At 37.3% G+C, this 20,276-nt stretch overlaps 1 protein-coding gene and 1 pseudogene across 1 annotated transcript; both read left to right on the top strand.

Moving 5' to 3' along the window:
* The first annotated feature begins 7,839 nt into the window (after positions 1–7,839).
* Positions 7,840–8,124, top strand: LOC102477164 (cytochrome c oxidase subunit 6C-like). The gene has a single exon (XM_014583718.2). The coding sequence runs from the start codon at positions 7,863–7,865 to the stop codon at positions 8,088–8,090; it is 228 nt and encodes a 75-aa protein (XP_014439204.1). The 5' UTR covers positions 7,840–7,862; the 3' UTR covers positions 8,091–8,124.
* A 3,399-nt stretch (positions 8,125–11,523) lies between these two features.
* Positions 11,524–11,943, top strand: LOC102477573 (PEST proteolytic signal-containing nuclear protein-like; annotated as a pseudogene).
* The last annotated feature ends 8,333 nt before the right edge of the window (positions 11,944–20,276 follow it).

The following is a 20,276-nucleotide window of genomic DNA, read 5'->3' on the forward strand; positions in this document are numbered from 1 at the left end:
AGGGAAAGAATGTAAATTAAGTTACAAAAAAAAGTTTCAGAAAAAAAAATCTAGTCAATGACTGCAGAAAGATATGTAGCCCCAGCTAGGTGTTACTTTATAGGATGGCTAAAGTTAGACTTGTGTTCATGGAAATGTATATATCAACTGTGTTTGCTATGAAAATATTTAGAATAATTAAGATCTTTAGGAATTCAATAAAATATGGGGGGAAAACTGTATAGAAAGTAAACATAGATACCAGAGACAGTATGGGAAGAGAGTGGGAGATGGCAGAGGGTAAGAGATAGGGAATCAAGGATGGGGGTAAAAAAGCAAAACATACAGGAAACAAGAAATGGAAAATTATTTGTTGACAATAACATGTTTGTTGATATGCTTGATTGAGACAATATACAGTGTACTCTGGATGGAAAATCTCATTTTGTATGCTGTAATGATGTAAAGTGAATGAATGCAAATAAAAAAGAACATGGGAGTGCAAAAAAAAGAGACATATTATAAATGCAAAAAAACAAAAACAAAAACAAAAAAACAAAAACAAAAGAAAAGGATTGGTGCCACTCTTTAGTGTCATCTTTCCAGGAAAAAGTAAAGCAAAAGCCTCAGTCTGTTTTTTTCCAATGCTGGGGACCATAATTTGTTATTGTTGTTTTAGTTTAAAATGGATAAACAATGCAGACTTTCAGTTTCCTTTTTTTTTTTTAAAGGTTTTGGCTATGGTATGCGTGTACTTGCTGGAAAGTCACAGAGACACAGAAAGTGAGAAATCACCCCCTAGGTGTGATGGCCACACCACAATCCTTCTCCTCCTCCCTTCTCCTCTTCGAATCTTGGGCACACATGCACATGTGCCCGGTGTGAGTTTCAGCCACTGGTTTCAGGACTCGAACCATAGACGACTGCATGGGAGTCCAGCAACATAACCATTACGCTAACTGCTGGTCCCAATTTCTTCTTTTTTTACATGTAAAGTGAAAATATTTTCTGTCTGATAAACATACCGCTTTATTGAAAGGACTCTGCCTGCTTTCCCCTCATTTATCTGTTGGCATCTTAATGTTTCTCTTATCTGCTTGCATGGTCTGGTGTTGAAGAACCTAAGTCATCATTTACCCACAGTCTGCAGTCTTGTTTCTCTGATCTGGCATCTTTGAGCATTTCTTCCCTAGAAATATAACCACCTTGCTTCCAAGGAGGGAGGTTGTCTTCTTTATATCAACACACTTCTTACATATATTGATCAACTCTGTAAGGACTGACTAAAGTAATTTAATTGAAAACTTGTGCGGGTTTGGAAAGTTCCTGTTATCATATTTTAATCTTCTGAAGGACAAATCAAAATATCTTATTAAAGCAGAGACAGCTCCATGGCTCCTGTGATCTAGCCATTTGGGGAGAAAGGAAGATGTCCCACTGATAACTGGGCCTCCAGCATCCAAAACTCGTGTGATTGAACTTTCAAGTTTGGGAAGAAACCGATCATCCACCAGATGACTAGAAATTGCTGCAGGACCACAAGAAATATGGGGAAGCAGGAAAATACCTCTCCCACAAGGGAAAAGGATAGCTCCTCTTTATCCACACACAGTTCTATGGAAATCATGGAAATGTCTGATAAAGAATTCAGAACATTCATAATGGCAAAGCTAACAGAGATGGAAGAGAAGAGAGACAAGGAACTGCTGAAGAGGAAGGAGAAAGGAGTTGAAGAGTTCCAGGAGGTGAGGAAATTCATGCTAGATCTAAAAGAGGAATTTCACACTTTACAAAAGAATCAGATGGAACTGTTAGAGATGAAGGCTATAATACAAGAAGTCAAAATCTCCCTTGAAAGTATTAAAAGCAGACTAGATCATACAGGAAATAGAATGTCAGATGTAGAAGAGAAAATGGTTGGCCTAGAAAAATCCACCGCGAAGACTGAGAAAATGGCCCAAAAATTTGAGAATAATATGCGAGAAGTACTAGATACCATCAAACGTCCAAACATCCGGATAATAGGCATCCCAGAAGGTGAAGAGACTCATAAGGGCATTGATAATCTATTCCATGAAATCTTACAAGAAAATTTTCCAAACCTGGAGAGGCACTCAAAGATTCAGTCCCAAGAAATACAGAGGACCCCAAATAGAATCAACCCAAGAAGATCTTCTCCAAGACACATTATAGCCAGATTGACCAAAACCACAGACAAAGACAAGATACTAAGACTGGCAAGAGAAAAAAGGCAAGTTACCTACAAAGGGTATCCCATCAGACTAACGGCAGACCTCTCATCGGAAACAATGAGAGCGAGGAGAGAATGGGAAAATGTATTCAAAGTATTAAGGGAAAAGCAATTTCAACCGAGAATTCTGTACCCAGCAAGGTTATCGTTCATTTGGGAAGAAAAGACACGAACTTTCCCAGATAAACAAAACCTGAAAGAATTTACCAGCACCAGACCGGATCTCCAAGAAGTTCTTAAGGGAGTGCTATGTCAGTAAAATTAAATGCAGACACACAGAAATAAGAGTTCAGAAACTAAGAAAATGGGCAACTTAATTGTAGGGCCAAAAGCTGGAGTTGAGTATTATTTCCCAGATTTCAATCTGGAACATCGAAGCTCAACAGATACAGAAGAAAGATTAAGTACATGAGACTGAACTGATGAAACAGTATTCTATGACTTGACTAAAATATTGCTACTTTTCTTCTAAGCTTTGTTGTCTGGTTTTAAGGATTTTTGTCCTGTCTTCAGCTATCAATAGATTCATGTTACTACTATTTGAACAGAATACTAACCTGTTTCTAGGCTTTAAGTTTCAAAGAAATATCCTTACCAGTTCAAAACTGCTTTTCTTGAAACCATCGGCTGATCTTGCTATTGAAAGTAGTTAGATTACTTATGATATTGTGTGATCAACGAAATGTTGGGGGAAAAGGAATTGAAGACAACTGTAGACACGAAATGTTGGGGGAAAAAGGATTGAAAACAACTGTAGACAGCAGAGATAGTGTAATAAGAGAGTGGAATAGGGCAGAGGGCTAGACATGGGGTAAAAAACATATATATGAAAGTAGAAATGGAATATTATGGAAGATAACATGCATTATTAAGCCACTATGCAGTATATTCTAGATGGGAAACCACACTTAGAATGTTGTGATGATGCTCAGGGAATGAATGTAAATTAATAAAAAAAAATTCAGAAGAAAAAAAAATTTCAGAAGAAAAAAAAATATCTTATTAAAGCAAAGACTGACAGTTTTTGATTATAAGCCTAAGAGGGCTAATCTATTTTAAGCTTGGATAATAATGATCTTGTTGTAGCTGCATGCAGTTACGCATTTCCAGGTGCTAAGAACTGATGGGAACGCAGATGTTCCGTGTGAAACCACAGCTCACAGGAATGAGATTGGCTGCTATTTCTAGCACATTTTTAGTTTCTATTTCTAAATTATATCAGAGGCTTATAAGAATTTTTCAACCTGTACTTAACTGAGTAATGATTAAGGAAATAATGTTTTTGTTATACCATCTGGTGCTGAGGTGTTACTGCAGAGGCATTGTTTTAGAGCGTCACTGAATGAATGACCACCAAAGTCAAATTAAGTTTAAAGGGAGTCTTTATTAGCTGGCCAGAGACTACAGTCTGAGGCTGGGGTGGGGGGGACCCAGAGTCAGAACTGTAGCACCTACCGAAGTTTGAGTAGTCTTTTTATAGGGGATCAGTTACCGGGGGTTTCTGTGCAAGCAGTTACATAAGCTGAATCAAGCAGGTTAATTATTTCTGAGGGGAGTGGGGTTTCTATGCAAGCAGTTACGTTGCTAAACAAAAGGGTTTCAGGCTAGTTAGCAAAGACAGTAGCAGGTACAGGATGTCTTCCCAGAAACGGTTTTCTGTTTGACTAGCACAAGATATTTTCTCATGGGAAGAGCAAGCAGGTTTACAGAAGCAGACAGCCACGTTAGAGTAAAAGAACAAAATGGACAAACAGTTGTTCATGGGAAAGATCCAATATGCAGCCTTCTACATTCCCTTCTTCTGATTTGGAGAATCAAATAATTGATTTAGAGAAGGAGAGTGGCTCACAGTGGGAGTAGAGAGTCATGAGCCTGACAGATTGGATCTGGTTCTGAACAAAGTTAATGAGAAAACAGAGGATGCAAGGGCCAAAGAGAAGGGCAAGGAGGAGATGCAAGGCAGGACCTGCAATGGCAAAGATGAGGGTGATGAGCCAGGGAGACCAATTACCCTTAGAGGAGCGGTGCTCCTCACACTCTAGATGTTAGCGAAGCTAGCTCAGGTTGTCCTAAGGACCCCAGAGTGGTTGGTATAGAATTAAGGCCCAAGTCCACACAGACAGGCCACAGAGGCCCAACAGGATTTAGGGGGGGGTGGTGTGAGGGACAAGGTGTCAAGGGGGTTGCAAGTGCCAGTGGAGGAACAAGCACCAGTGGTTGAGAGAGGGTCCAGGTGTAAGAGGGAAGTTTATGTGGGGAGGGGGAGGGCAGGGGGAAGGAAGAGAAGAAGTATCCGGAATGTCAGCACAATTTGATCTTGAGGCAATCTGAGGAAGGCTGAAGTCCCATATGTGGGTCTCGGAGGCAGTGGAGTCAGGGACCCAGGCAGTGGGCTTCAAGTGGGAGTGATGAATCCAATGACACTTCCCAGTAACCTTGACAGCAGAAGAAGTGTTCAGGATAACAGTGAAAGGTCTGTCCCAGCAGGGTCAAGGGTGCTGAGAGTGTGGCGTCTGACCCAAACTGGGGCCCCAGGGTCCAGGGCCAGCTGTGAGGATGATGTAGACTGCAGAGATCAGGCCGTGGCTGTGGACGAGTTGGTGGGTCTCAGTGAGAGTCACCAGGACAGCCTTAATAGACTCTGTCCAGATTTGAATCCCAACTAAGTTGACCAGCTGGGAAAGCCCACTTGATGGTGACAGGGTCAGCAGTGGGCTGGCTGTTGGCATCCAGGTCAAGTTTACAACCTTCCCCACGTATTCTCTCTCTTTCCTCAGCGGTTAAGGAGAGCCTGGAGGAACTGTTGGCAGTCATCCCAGGTAGGCTGGTGGGTGAAGAAAATAGTCTCGAGGAGAGAGATTAATTAAACCTTGCAGGTTTTGAGCGAAGGATGGATTCTGATTTTTCTAGTTTATCAGTCACTCATAGAGAAAGGGGAATAAACCATAAAGGGAATAAACCATCTGGACCTAGTTCAGAGGGTCCCATTGCTTGAGGGGAAAAACTAGCAAGGGAGCTGAGGCCCCTTGGGACATGCTGTCTCCCTCCGCTAGTTTCTTGCCCATGGAGGAGTCCTTAGGTCCTGGCCCATAAGTAGATCAAGATCGAGTATGGGGAGGACTGAAAGGGTCATCTCCCTGGGCAAGAGGTGTAGTTTCTGGTTTACTGGGGGGTCTCTTCCTTTAGTTGTGGAGAGGTGGCCTGAATACCTGTTCTATGATGACCCACTCAAAGGCCTCAGGGACTATTGGCCTGTCATTTGGTAATGGCAACTATTTGAGGGCCAATTCTTCTTCCTCCTGAGTGTAGGAGGGTAAGGGTGAGAGGACAGAGTCTGTGGCAGTTACAAGAACTTTTAGTTGTTCGTATGACTGTACTTTTAAAAATAACCTTAACCTCTTATTTAGACAGAGATTAATCTTAGTCACTTTAAGGGTTACTTGAGGCTTGTCCAGTGAGATTGTCAGATGTCTTCGGGGAGCCATAGGGGTCTTGGGTCCCATCAAACCTCAGTTTCAAAGGTCAACATGGACTTTAGAAGTCCTGAGCTCCCATCAGAGCTCAGTGCATTCTGTCTCTAGTGACCAGTTCCACACTCGGGGACAAGGTCCCAGTGGGGAACGTGAAGATGCCAGTCATGGGCATTGTTTAATTCCTGGGATGCCCACTTTGGAAACAGAGTTTCTTTCGAGTCAGAGGCTCTGATCTGAGCTCTGTCCAGATCCTGTCCTCAAAGATGTTCCCAGCCTTCAGGATTATCATGAGTGACTACTGGGTGCCATTTAAGTGAAAGTTAAATCAAAGGTTAAGGTGCCTTGCCAATTTGTTATAACAGTTTTTGAGTTATCTGAGAACTTTTAAAAAATATCTGTTCTGAATTGTAAGAGCGCCTATATTGAGAAGTGAAACTAAATTCCAGTAGATCCTGCAAGGAGCACCCAAGAGAGTGGAGCCCAGTTTATAGGTTTTACAAAGCATCTGTCTTACTGACTATACAAAAACCCTAGCTGGAGAATGTAGTCTTAACTTAAATCTTTATTTCTGTAGCTAGACCTTTCTATTATTTAACTAAGGGGAGAGGCCAGTGGTGAAGAGATCTAACTGAAGAGAAACAGGAGTACGAGAAGGCGGGGAGGGAGAATGAAGCCAGATTTTGTCTCTGATACATAGGCCCAATTTTTATTAATTGTCCATGTTTATCTTTTCTATCCCACCTTGGGAAGTTAGATATTTTCTGGAGGAGTTATTAAGCTTGTAAAAATAGAATTACATATATCCACAGATACTGACTGGTAGCTTATGAACATGTACAAACAAACAACAATAGCAACAAAATTTGTTTTAACAACTTTTTCAATGCAAAATTGAACAACCTCATTAACAGACCTTCCCAATTTTATAAAATCTAAAGACCAACAATAGGAATAACTAAAGCATGTTAACTTAATAACAAGAATTATAAGGAGGACTCAGAGAGAACCAGGCAGAAATACTCCAATGAGTCCATGTTTAACATTAGATTTATATATATATATAGATAGATATATTTATCAGTTTTATCTTTTTAACTCAGGTGTATTGTATTGGCTACTTAACATGTAATTTTGTTAAACAGTTTACTTTTGTTTGGTTACTTTTGGTTTAACAGTTTAGAAAACCAGTTTACATAGAAAATGAAAATTTTACCCAGTTAAATGATTAGATTTTTAGAAACCAGTGCTTGTAAGAGTACATTCTCTTTCCACTCCCTGTGACTTTCCTTAAGGACATAACATTAGGTTTATAACATTAGTTAATGTTCTGACAAAATTCATAACTGACAAAGAAATTTGGCTAGATACCAGTTTAACATAATAACTTACCACATGACTGATAAATATTCCATCATAAATTCCTGGAAATATAAAATTATTTTGGAAAAAAATACATATATAGACATACAAGTACATAACATATTTTGACACATAACTTAAATACAATGTAAAAAAATATATAACTAATTTGATAGTGTTTTTCATCTTAAGCCTGATCAGTTTAACATATCCCTTTTGGATGTTTCAGGGGCCCTCTGTAAACATCCCAAAGTTACTTTGAGGTCAAAGATCCTCTGTTAGTACTAAAACTAAAAACAGAAAAAACAACATACAACACTAGCTGTTTTATTAAACCAACCATATTAAGATAAACATGATGTTGCTTTATTAATGAAAACCTAGACAATGGGACCAGCAGTTAGCGTAATGGTTATGTCGCTGAACTCTCATGTAGCCGATCATGGTTCGAGTCCCGGATCTGGTCGCTTAAACTCATGCCAGGTGCATGTGCATACGTGTCCAAGATCCTGAGAGGATAATGGAGGAGAAGGGATTGTGGCATGGCCATCGCCCCGGGGGCGGGGTGGGGGATGATTTCTCACTTTCTGTCTCTCGGTGCTCTATAGCAAAAACCTCTAAAAAAAAAAAAAAGGCACTCCTCCAACTGAGACTGCCAAGCAGCACGCCAGGGGTGTTTTGAGCTCCTTCGGCTACCGTTATAGGGTCCTTTTCGCACACTCTCCTAATGAGCCTGCACGAGTGCCGTCCATTTCTTCTTCAGCCGGGAAGGACATTGCTGTTGAGGCACAGTAACTGCCATGGCTTTCAGTGCTTTGGCGAAACCTCAGATGCATGGCCTTCTGGCCAAGCGTCTGGGATTTCATATTGTTGGAGCATTCATTGTATCCCTGAGTGTTGCAGCTTTCTATAAGTTTGCTGTGACTGAACCAAGAAAGAAGGTATATGCAGATTTCTACAGAAATTATGATTCCATGAAAGATTTTGAAGAGATGAGGAAGGCTGGTATCTTTCAGAGTACAAAGTGATTTTGGAATGTAAAGAATATCACTGGATTGGTGCCATGTTCCTGAAACATGAATACATAGGCTAAAGAATAGTTTCTCTTGATAAATAAATACTGTGGACAGTAAAACAAACAAACAGAAAAACAAACAAACAAACAAAAAGCTAGACAAAATATATGTTGAAAATTGTGAATATTTTCACTTATTAATCTTTTTCTTTCATTACATTTGAAACCAGATTGTTTACTAAAGTTATATGAACTTGAAAAACATTTATACCAATTTTTATTAGCGCTCTTTTTATAAACCAAATTGAATAGAACTCTTTAAGACCTTTTTCACATAGACATGCAACATACAGTACATAACATGACATATTACATGTATGCATGCACACGCACATCAGGACTATAAGAGCCAATTTCCCTGGGTTACTTTGACACTAACAAGACAATTCACAGAGATACACCATAACCCTGGCCTGCTGTCAAAAGTCAGGAAAGTGATTTAGAAAACAGTTAAGGGGGAAACATTTAGACAAATAGACCGATGACTGTCCCTGACCCATCTTGACAAAAACAAGACTGACAAAGACTAGACAAATAAAGACAGTGCACCCAAAGACAAGCAGGGTGATGACTAGTCCTGTCCCATTTTCAAAGACAAGACAAAGCAAGACATTGTATCCAGAAATCACTGTCACCAGGGACCAGAAGTGCCATCACACTTGGGCCTAGGGACCTGGAGGTTCCACTATGTCCAGCCCTCCTAAAGTTCCACCAGGAGAGCTCTCAAACCAAGATAACTAGAATCTTACCAGATTCACGCACCACCAGTGACTCCAATTTCTGATCCATTTTTGTGAGGCCTCCTTACCTCTCTTGGGACCTGGGATAGGGTGTAAGGAGCATCCTCGTTGGGGTGTTATTCAGCCACTTTAAGGTTCCCAGATCTCGCAGGGGCCTCCAAATGTTGTAGAGTGCCACTGAGTGAATGACTACCAAAGCCAGATAAAGTTTAAAGGGAGTCTTTATTAGCTGACCAGAGACTACAATCTGAGGCTCGGGGTGGGGAGGGGATGGTAGAGGAGACTGAGACCAGAGCTGTAGCATCTACTGAAGTTTGAATAGTCTTTTTATAAGGGGTCAGTTACCAGGGGTTTCTGTGCAAGCAGTTACATAAGCTGAATTAAGCAGGTTAATTATTTCTGAGGGGTGTGGGGTTTCTATGCAAGCAGTTACATTACTAAACAAAAGAGTTTCGGGCTAGTTAGCAAAGACAGTAGCAGGTACAGGATGTCTTCCCAGATATGGTTTTCTGTTTGATTAGCACAAGCTGTTTTCTCATGGGAAGAGCAAGCAGGTTTACAGAAGCAGACAGCCACGTTAGGGTAAGGGAACAAAATGGACAAACAGTTATTCATGGGCAAGATCTAATATGCAGCCTTCCACAGTATCCTCAGAGGTTTTTTATTTTATTTTATTTTATTTTATATTTTATTTTATTTTATATTTTTTAATTTGCTGTAGGGCATGTGCACTCACTGGAGTGAGACAAGAGGGAGGAAAAAAGTGAAAAAGCAACCCCAATCCCTTCTCCTCCTGCACATGTTAAAGGTATTGGAGTGGAGATCAATCATCTGAGAATTAGAGAGAGTAAACAAACATAAACTGATGTAATTAGATGTTTTCCCCAATTTTTTGAAAACCTCTTAGGGTTTTGGGCGCACACACATACCTAGTGTATTTTTTGTCTGACTCTGGTACTCAAACCATTCAGTTGGCCATGTGGGATTAGCTAATTTAACCACCAAGCCACCAGCTTGCCTCAGAGTTTCTTATAAAATATTTATTTTGGAATTTTTATACCATTTCAGATATACATAGAAAAGGAACACTTGTTTTAATACTCTTAATAGCATATTTAATGCAAAGTATGTTCTGATCACTAAATCCTTAGAAAATGTATTTTGCAGAAATTATTTTTTGATCAGATTGGTCATTCTGCATTTATACGAATTGACCTGAATGTAATTACTTATTTAGTTTTAATATAAATGGAAATATTTAGTATGGTAATATCATATGGAATATAAAACATACATTTTTATGAGGTAATGATTACTATAACATTAGAGTTACTAAGGGTAATTGCTACTGCTGTTCTCCCAAAATGTATGATGTGTCAGATGCTGACCAAAGTGCATACATTCTCTAACTTGAGTTTCACATAACCTATGAAATGAGTTAGTATCAGTATGTTGTCAACCTAGATGCAAAGATGTAACAGGTTAACCAAGTGATCCAAGGTAATTTATGTATGATATATATTTTTTATTTTTTAGAGAGAGCAAGAGAAAGAGAAATAGGTATTTTAAATAAGATCTCAACCTGCCATGGTCCTTTCACCTTAACCTCCCACTCGGCTAAGGATTTCAGGCATACATCTCCATACCTGGTGTGCTTAGGTTGATCTGGAATCTAAGCCTAGGCCGCCCAAGAATTCAGGTTTATCTGGAATCTGAACTTGGGCCTCCCATGAATTCAGCTCCAGCATAACACATCAGTGCCCTACCAGCCATAGCTGAGCCTATTTCTGCCACTCTGAAACAAGTCAAAGTATTGGTACAAAATCTAAAACGGTAATTCAGAAAAAATATGTGTGTATAAATGTTTGATTTTACATGGTTTCAGATCTCTTAATTAAAATTTACTGAAGCTATAAAGTGACTTAGAGTATTCAGATTTAATATTTGTAGATTTGGTGTTATAGCAAATTGCCTGTAAGTGTGTTTGTGTTTGTACTAATTTAAAAGGCAGCAAATGTATTATAATTTTCAAAATTAGAACTTCATTAACACTTATATGTAAACTGTCTATATTAGTAATTAATGGTAAATTGAGGCAGTCTCACAATTATTAATGCCAATTAGATTAAAACATTACTTACAAGTGTTATTTATGATACTTAAATTGAAAAAAATCAATTTAAAAAAAGAGAAAAAAGAAAAACCTCAAGGAATTATCCTCATTTCCTTAGACTAACAGTCTAAGGAAGAACGGCAACCCTAATGTATAATCAGATGACTAAAAGCCAGTGCAGTCACAAAAAGTATGGGAAAACAAGAAAATACCTCTTCCTCCATGGAATAGAGCAACTCATCTTCAATGATGGACAGCACAAAAGAATTTGCAGGACTGTCAAAAATAATGTTCAGAACATTCATGGTGAGGAATGAGGAAGTCTTTCCAGGATTTGAAGGAGGTGATAGACAACAACAAAATAACTAATTAATTAATCAGAACTTCTAGAGATAAAGACAGTAATACAGGAAATCAAGACCTCTCTAAAAAGTATAAATAATAGACTGAACCACACAGAAGACAGCATCTCTGAGCTGGAAGACAAAGCCTTTGAGCTTGGCGTGGCTGCAGGGGAGGCCACGGTGGGGAAAATGGCGGACGGGAAGGCGGGAGAGGAGAAGCCTGAAAAGTCGCAGCAAACTGGAGCTGCGGGAGGACCTGAAGAAGAAGCAGAAAAACCTGTGAAAACTAAGACTATTTCTTCCAGTAATGGAGGGGAAGCGATCAGCTGAAGAAGCTGTAGACTTTCCAACAAAGCCTACAAAGATCTCCAAGTTTGGATTTGCCATAGGTAGTCAGTGGGCAAAGAAAGCATCAGCCATATCCATCAAACTTGGATCAAGTAAGGCTAAAGAAACTATTCCAATTCTTGCTCCAAAAATCCTTTCAGTAGCAGCGGCTTTTAATGAAGATGAAGATAGCAAACCAGAAGAAATGCCTCCAGAAGCAAAGATGAAGATGAAGAATATAGGAAGGGATACACCAACGTCAGCCGGACCAAACTCCTTTAATAAAGGAAAGCATGGGTTTTCTGATAGCCAGAAGCTATGAGAGCGAAATATAAAATCTCATCTTGCAAATGTCCATGACCAAGACAATTAAATAATGTGTTTTGAAGTTGGGTGTGGGGTGGGTGTAAAGTTAAAAGGAACAGTTTCCTTTTTTAAAGAATAGTCTAAGACTATCTTTGGAGCCGCTTTTTTTCTTTTTCATTTTCTTTTTAAGATTGGGTGGTACACTAATAAATGAGAGTTTGAAATTAGAGGTAATTTATGTTTTATATGCAGATTTCAAGACATTACTAATTTTGTAGTTCATGTGATTAGTTTCCAAAGGTTACAGATAATAAATCAGAAATGGTACCTTTTTAAGAATTGCATATTTTTTTTGACACAACTTTTAGCACATTAAGAGGGAAGCAACAAGTTATTGTGTAATTAAAACTGCAAGCAGTTACTCACGCTCAACTCCCTCATTACCTGAACTGTCTCCCAGGGACAGCCTTGTAGAGAGAGGGAGTATTGTGTTGGGAGGAAAATGTTACTGGACTATTGACAGAAAGTAAATTTAGATAAAATACAGCTTTTTTTCTTATGGGCATTTGTTTTGTTTCTAGTCATTATAAACTAGGTATTGCGTTGCTGTCAGTGGATTAGAAGCTTAGCTCTTTTTAAAAAGAAATTAATAAAATTTTTATGTAAACTGAATATTTGGAATAGCCCACTTCACCTTAATGGGTCTTGTCTACCTTTATTAGTCTTCAAAGAACAACCATTTGCTACCAAAGTAAATCAGTATTTTTGAATGTGCTTCTCTTGGTTTGGTTTATTAGGTAGTTCCTGTAAACATTTCCACCAGAACTTGAGGCAAATCATAAGAAAGCTGTTTCTTTTAAAATACAAACCACCACCAAAAATTTCCATGTATATATATATTGTTTAAGAATTTGGCTATTTTTGTTTTTTAAAAGATATAAACACCAAAAAGAAAATTTAACATTGTATGAAAATGGAAACAAGATGTACTTTCTGTAACTCTGTATAAGTATTTTAAGTTACTAACTTGTGAAATTCAATTTGAACTGAATTTACTACAGGATTTTTTATTAGTACACTTACATGGCTTATTTTACATATATATGTTTTGACCAGTGGCCTCTCAAAAGCACACTTTAGGTACTGAAAATGAAAAGAAAATGCATCTTCAAACGTATTTTATGGTATCTCTCACCACATATACTTGTTAGATTTGTGTATCGTAGGGCTTTTGTTTTTGTATTTTTCTATTGTATATGAATTTTCTTTTTAATGTGACAGTTATATGCATCTCTAAAAGCATGGTCACAGACTAAAACACACAGTGTGTAATGATTTCACTGAAAACTCCTGCAATGTTAAATTTGGAAGCAGCTTCAGACTATTACATTGGTGGTAACTACTCACTGAGCTTTAAAAATAGGTAATAAATCCAGAGAAGCAGCCTGTGTATATCCCTAAAACTTTGTTCACTTGCATTTAAGTTTAGAATAAGCCCCAAGTAAAACAATAGAAATGTATATAGAACTATTAGGTCTTTCATGATTTAATTATACATGAATTTAACTTTAACTTTTCTGTAGGCAAACTGTCCAGTTTTGTCCATTTTATTGTGTGTTAAAATAACAACCCTCTCCTACATTCTTTTCTTGACCCAAATGAAATATTAACTTAAGGTCAAGGAGGGAGAGAAAGACTGAGATGAATGTCTTTACTAAAATACCAATAGATTTGTCAAACTAAAAAAAAAAAAAACAAAAAAAATTTGACTTAGATAAAGCCATAATAAACAAATGAAAAAATAATTTTAATAAATGAAGACAACATATGGGAACTATTAGACACTATAAAATGCACAAATATCTAATTAAGTATTTCAGAAGGTGAAGATTCTAGCAGAAATAAATGAAATAGAGAATAAACAAACTATACAGAAAATAAATGAAACCCAAAGGTGGTTGTTTAAGAAGATAATAAAAATTGATACACTGTTATCTAGACTAAGAAGAATAAAAGGAACCAGATAAAACAAATTTGCAATGAAATATAGGCACTATTATAACAGATGTAGCAGAAATACAAAAAAATCATTAGAGAATATTATGAGCCACTATATGCCCGAAAGCAAGAAAACCTGGATGAAATGGACAAATTTCTGGATACAAAGAAGCTACCAAGACCGAATCAGAAAGACACAGAAAGTCTAATTAAATGAAAAACAAGTTATGAGATTGTATCAGTGATAAGTATCCTCCCAACAAAGAAAAGCCCAGGTCCCAATTATTTCACTCCTGAAATTAAAAAAAAGCTAACCCCCATTCTATTAAAACTATTTGTAAAGGTCCACAATGAAGGAACTCTCCCAAATTCATTTTATGAAGCCTCCATCACTCTCATCACTGAAAGAGACAAGAACTTAATACTAATAAAAAAACCCCTACAGAATAATTTCTCTGATGAATATAGATGTGAAAAATTCTCAACAAAATACTAGCAAATCATATCCAACAACACATTAAAAAGATTATACACCATAACTAGGTAGGCTTTATTCCAGGGATGCAAGGATGGTTCAATGTATGCAAAACCATAAATGTAATACACCATGTTAACAGAAAGAATGATAAAAACCATATGATCATGTCAATTGATGCAGAAAAGTGTTTGATAAAATACAACATCCCTTCATGATTAAAACTATTACCAAAATCAGAACAGAAGGGACATTTCACAACACAACAAGATCCATCTATGAAAAACCTATACCTGCCATCGTACTGAATGGGCAAAAGCTGAAAGCTTTTTCACAAAAACTGGAACAATACAAGGATACCCACTTTCTCCATTCTTTCAACATAGTACTGGAAGTTTTCTCTAATCCAACCACACAATCAACTAAAATAAAAGTCATTCAAATAGGGGGAAAAGAAGTGAAATGATTGCTGTTTGCAGATGACATGATTAAATACATAGGAAACCCAAAGGAATACACACGCACACACACAAAAAAATCCTAGAAGTAATACTTGAATATAGTAAAGTGGCAGGACACAAAGAAAAATCTATAGCATTTCTATCTACCAACAGTGAACAAACTGAAATAGAATTGAGGGAATCAATTTTATTTACAATATCCAAAAAATAAAATATATAGGAAGAAACCTAACTAAAGAAGTCAGACTTCTACAAGAAAAATTATGAAAAATTAAAGAGAGAAATAAAAAATGACATAAACAAGTGGAAAGACATCCCATGTTCCTGGATTGGAATAATTAATAGAACAAAAATGTCAATTCTACCCAAATTAATATACAAATTTAACTCAATCTCAATTATATTACCAGAGATATTCTTCACAGATTTAGGAAAAACAATCAAAGAATTTGTCTGGAAACATAAAAGACCCCATATTGCCAAATCAATACTGTGCAAGAAGAGCAGAGTAGAGTCATCTTATACCCTGACCCCCAAATATATTACAAAACTGTGATAATCAAAACAGCATGGTACTGGCATAATAAAAGGCATCCAGACCAATGGAACAGAAGAGAGACCCCACAAATAAACTCCCAAACATACAGTTAACTAATTTTTGACAAGAGCACCAGACAATCCAGTGGAGAAAAATAAAATCTCTTTAGCAAATGGTGCTGGAAAAACTGGGTATCCACTCACAGAACAATGAAACTGGACCCCTATGTCTCACCATTAACAAAAGTCAACTCAAAGTGGATCAAAGATCTAAACCTAAGACCTCAAACTATAAAGCTACTGGTGGGTAATGGAAGGGAAACTCTTGGAGACATCAGAGCAGGAAAAGCTTCTTAAATAAGACTCTAAAACACATGCAATAATCCCAATAAGAGACAAATGAGATTACATCAGTTCCAAAAGCTTCTCAGCAAAAGAAACCGACTCCTTGGAATGAGAGAATATTCCTCAGACAAGGGACTGATAACTAGAATACGCAGAGAACTCAAGGGACTTACCTGAAAAATACATGTCGACCTAGTGTAAAGATGGGAAAATGAGCTGAACAGACATCTCTCTAAGGAAGACATGCCAACAGTCAAAAAGCATATGAAAATGCTCAACATCCCTTATCATAAGGGAGATGCAAGTCAAAACCACAATGAGATACCATGTAACCCTAGTCTGAAAGGCTAAGATTTAAAAAATAATCAATAAAAAAAGTGCTGGTAAGGCTGTGGTGAAAAGTGTCCCACCAACGGTGTTGTAAATTAGTATGGCCACTATGGAAAACAATATGGAGGTTCCTTAAAGACCTACAAATAGAACTACCATATGATTCAGCAATTCCACTACTGGGAATCAACCAAAATGCTAGGAAAATCCTCAGTCAGAAAAGTGCTTGCACATCTATGTTTATTGCAGATTTATTTACAATTGCTAAGACATGGAAACAACCCAAATGTTCATGAGCAGATGAATGGATTGAAAAATTGTGGCACATATACTCTATGGCTACTATTTAGCCATAAAAATAAGACCCTGAAATTTGATAGAAAGTGGACAAATACAGAAGATTTACTGCTGAGTGAACAAAGCCAGACTATTAAAGAGAATCATTATATGTCCCCACTTAATATATACTGACTGTCTGCTCTCTGTGGCAGAAACTGAAAAATTAGAGGATATGAAAGCAGGAAGAATGTTGCAGATAATGGAGACAGTGTGGGAGGAATATGGGAGTTGGGGGGAGGATGAGAGGAAGGGAATCAAGGGGTAAAACAGAGAGACAACATATTTAAGGGACACAAAAATGGAGGATTGTCAATTTATCAAATGGAGGATTGATGATAATATGTATGATATTTTTAACTGGACAGGTGTGTAGTGTATTCATGTTGGGAAATTTTATTTTACAAGCTGTGGTGATCTACATTGATTGAATGTATATTAAAAAAGTTTCCCTTGTGTTTTCCACAGTTGTTTTATGATTTGAGATTTCAGGTACAGATCTTTGATCCATTTTGAGCTGGGTTTTGTTAATAGAGAGACAGGGATCCAGTTTCATACTTATGCAAGTGGATATCAAGTTCTTCTAGCACTATTTGCTGAAGAGATTTTCTTTTCTCCACTGGATTGTCTTGTACCCTTTGTCAAAAATTAGTTGTCTGGAAACCAGCAGTTAATGTAATGGCTATGTCACTGCACTTCCATGTAGCCAACTGCGATTCAAGTCCCGGACCCAGTGGCTTAAACTCACACCGGGCACATGTGCATTCATGCCCAAGATCCTGGGAGGAGAATGGAGGGGAAGGGATTGTGGCATGGCCATCCCCCCTGGGGGTGATTTCTCACTTTCGGTCTCTCTTTCTGGCGAGTGCATGCGCCCTATAGTAAAAATCTCTCCCCCCCAAACAATTAGTTGTCTGTATGTTTTTCTCTTTTTTAGAGGTTTTTGCTATAGGGCGCATGCGCTCACCAGACAGAGAGAGAGAGAGAGACAGAGAGACAGAAAGCGAGAAATCACCCCCCATGGGGGATGGCCACGCCGCAATCCCTTCTTCTCCATTCTCCTCTTGGGATCTTGGGCACGCATGCACACGTGCCCAGTGTGAGTTTAAGCCACCGGGCTTGGGACGTGAATTGCAGTCGACTACATGGGAGTCCAGCGACATAGCCATTATGCTAACTGCTGGTCCCTTTTCTGTATGTTTTGAAGATTAATTTTTGGTATTCCCTATTCTGTTCCATTGGTCTACATGTCTGTTTTATCACAGTACTGTGCTGTTTTGATTATCACAGCTTTTCAGTATATTTTAAGGTGAAATGCCTTTTACTTTATTCTTTCTGAATTGTATTGATTTGATGATATGGAACCTTTTATGATATCAGACGAATTTTGTGATTGTTTTTCTATGTATGTGAAGAATATTTCTGGTAATATGACTAGAATTGCATTGAATTTATTCATTAATGTGGGTAGAATTGATATTTTGATTACGTTAATTTTTTTATTTTATAAGCATGGGATGTCTTTCTACTTCTCTCTCTCTCTTTCTCTCTCTCTTTCTGGCTCTTTTTAGTTTTCCTTATAGATGTCTTTCACTTCATTAGTTACGTTTATTCTAAGGTATCTGAGTGGTGTGTAAGTGTATGTATGTAGCCATTTTAAATGGGGTTGCTTTCTTCAACTCAGCCTCAGTTTGTACATTGTTGGTGCATAAAAATGTTACAGATTTTTTTTTTTTTATGATTCAGAATCCTGCCAATTACTGTATTTTAAAAATCACTTCCAGTAGTTTTAAAATAGATTATTTTGGATTTTCTATTTGTATAATCATGCCATATGCTATTAGAGATAATTTTGCTTCTTCTTTTCCTATTTGAATGCCTTTTATTTTAGTTTCTTGTCTGATTACATTGGGTAGCACTTCCATTACTGTTGAACGGGAGTGGGGAAAGGTCCTCATTTTGTCTTATTCTGATTTTTAGTGGAGAAGCTTTCAGCTTTTCCCCATTCAGTATGATGTTGGGTTTATCACATATGGGTGTCATAGTGTTGAAAAATGTCACTTTTATTCTGATTTTTCAGAGAGTCTTAATCATAAAACAATTTTTAAAAAAGGATTTTTAACCATAGGGTACATACACTGGCCAGAGAGAGAGAGAGAGAAAGAGAGTGATAGGAAGAGAAGGAAAGTGAAAAATCCTCCCATGGGGGGATGATCACATTGCAATCCCTTATCCTGGGATTTGGGGCATACACTCACACTCACCCTTCATAGTTTTACAGATTTCTGGGTCTTGTACTTGAACCTTGGAGTCAGCCATGTGTGATACAGTCATCTAACCACCATGCCACTTACTGGCACAAGGGATGTTGTATTTTATCAAATGCTTTACTGCATTAATTGATTGGAAATATGTTTTGTTTTTGTTTGTTTGTTGTTTAATATTTCCTTCTCTTAATGTGATGTATTACATTTATTTTTTTGTGTATGTTTAATCACACTTGCATCACCAGAATAAAGCCTACTTGCTTATGGTTTCTAATCTTTTGACTATTTTGGATATGACTTTTAATACCTTGTTTAGGATTTTTACATCTTTATTTATCAGGAATATTGGTCTGTGGTTTTCTTTTTTTCTATATTCATGTCTGTTTGGAGATCAGGATGATGGAGGAATGATAGAATGAATTTTGAAGGGTTCCTTTTTGGATCTTTAAAGTTAATTTGAATAGAATTGAGGTTAACTCTTTAGAAGTTTTGTAGAATTTGCTATCAAAACTTGGGCTTTTCTTTGTTGAGAAACTATTTCTGATTCAACCTCATTGATTCTTATGGGTCTATTCAGGCTTTCTATTTCCTCTTGGTTCAATCTAGGTAAGTTATATGTGTCCAAAAATTTGTCCATCTCTTCTAGGTTTTCTAGTTTGTTGGTATCTAGATATTTATAGTATTTTCCCATAATCCTTTGTATTTCTGTTATATCTGTTGTAATACTGCCTGTTTCATTGCTGATTTTATTTACCTAATTCTTTTCTGTGTTCTTCTTGATTAGTCTAACAATGTATCAATTTTTTTGTTATTTCTTAATTAAATTTATTTATTTACATTTATTCACTGTACATCATTACAACACACAAAGTGAGATTTTCCATCCAGAGCACACTGTACATTGGCTTCATCAAGCCATGTACATGCATGTTATTGTCAAGAAATAATTTTCCATTTCTTGTGTCCTGTATGTTTTGCCTTTTTTCCCCAATCCTTGATTCCCTATCTCTTACCCTTGACTATCTCTCACTCTCCTCCCACACTGTCTCTGGTATCTATGTTTGCTTTCTATACCCCCCCATTTTATTGAGTCACTAAAGATCTCAATTAATCTAAATATTTTCATAGCAAACACAGCAGATATATACATTTCCATGAACGCAAGTCCAACTTTAAACATTAGCCTCAGTGAGTAGAATGAACATCCTATAAAGTAGCACCTAGCTGGGGCTATATATCTTACTGCAGGTATTGAATAGGTATTTTTTTAAGAATTATTTTATTTTATTTTATTCATTCATTAGTATTTTTTAAAATTTGACCAGAGGGAGAGAGAGATGAGAGAGAGAGAGAGAGAGAGAGAGAGAGAGAGAGAGAGAGAAAACACCACCAGGTTCAGGACTTGAACCGTGATCAGCCATGTGGGAGTGTCCAGCACCTTAACCACCACACCACCTGCTGGTCTCTCCTCTAATAAGCATTTTTAATGCAGTTATTTTAATTTCAAGAAAACCAGTTTTAGTTATTTTCTTTCTGAAACTTTTTAAAACTTAATTTACA

Source organism: Tupaia chinensis, unplaced genomic scaffold (assembly GCF_000334495.1).
Source record: "Tupaia chinensis unplaced genomic scaffold, TupChi_1.0 Scaffold144617_1, whole genome shotgun sequence".
NCBI classification, from domain to species: Eukaryota; Metazoa; Chordata; class Mammalia; order Scandentia; family Tupaiidae; genus Tupaia; species Tupaia belangeri.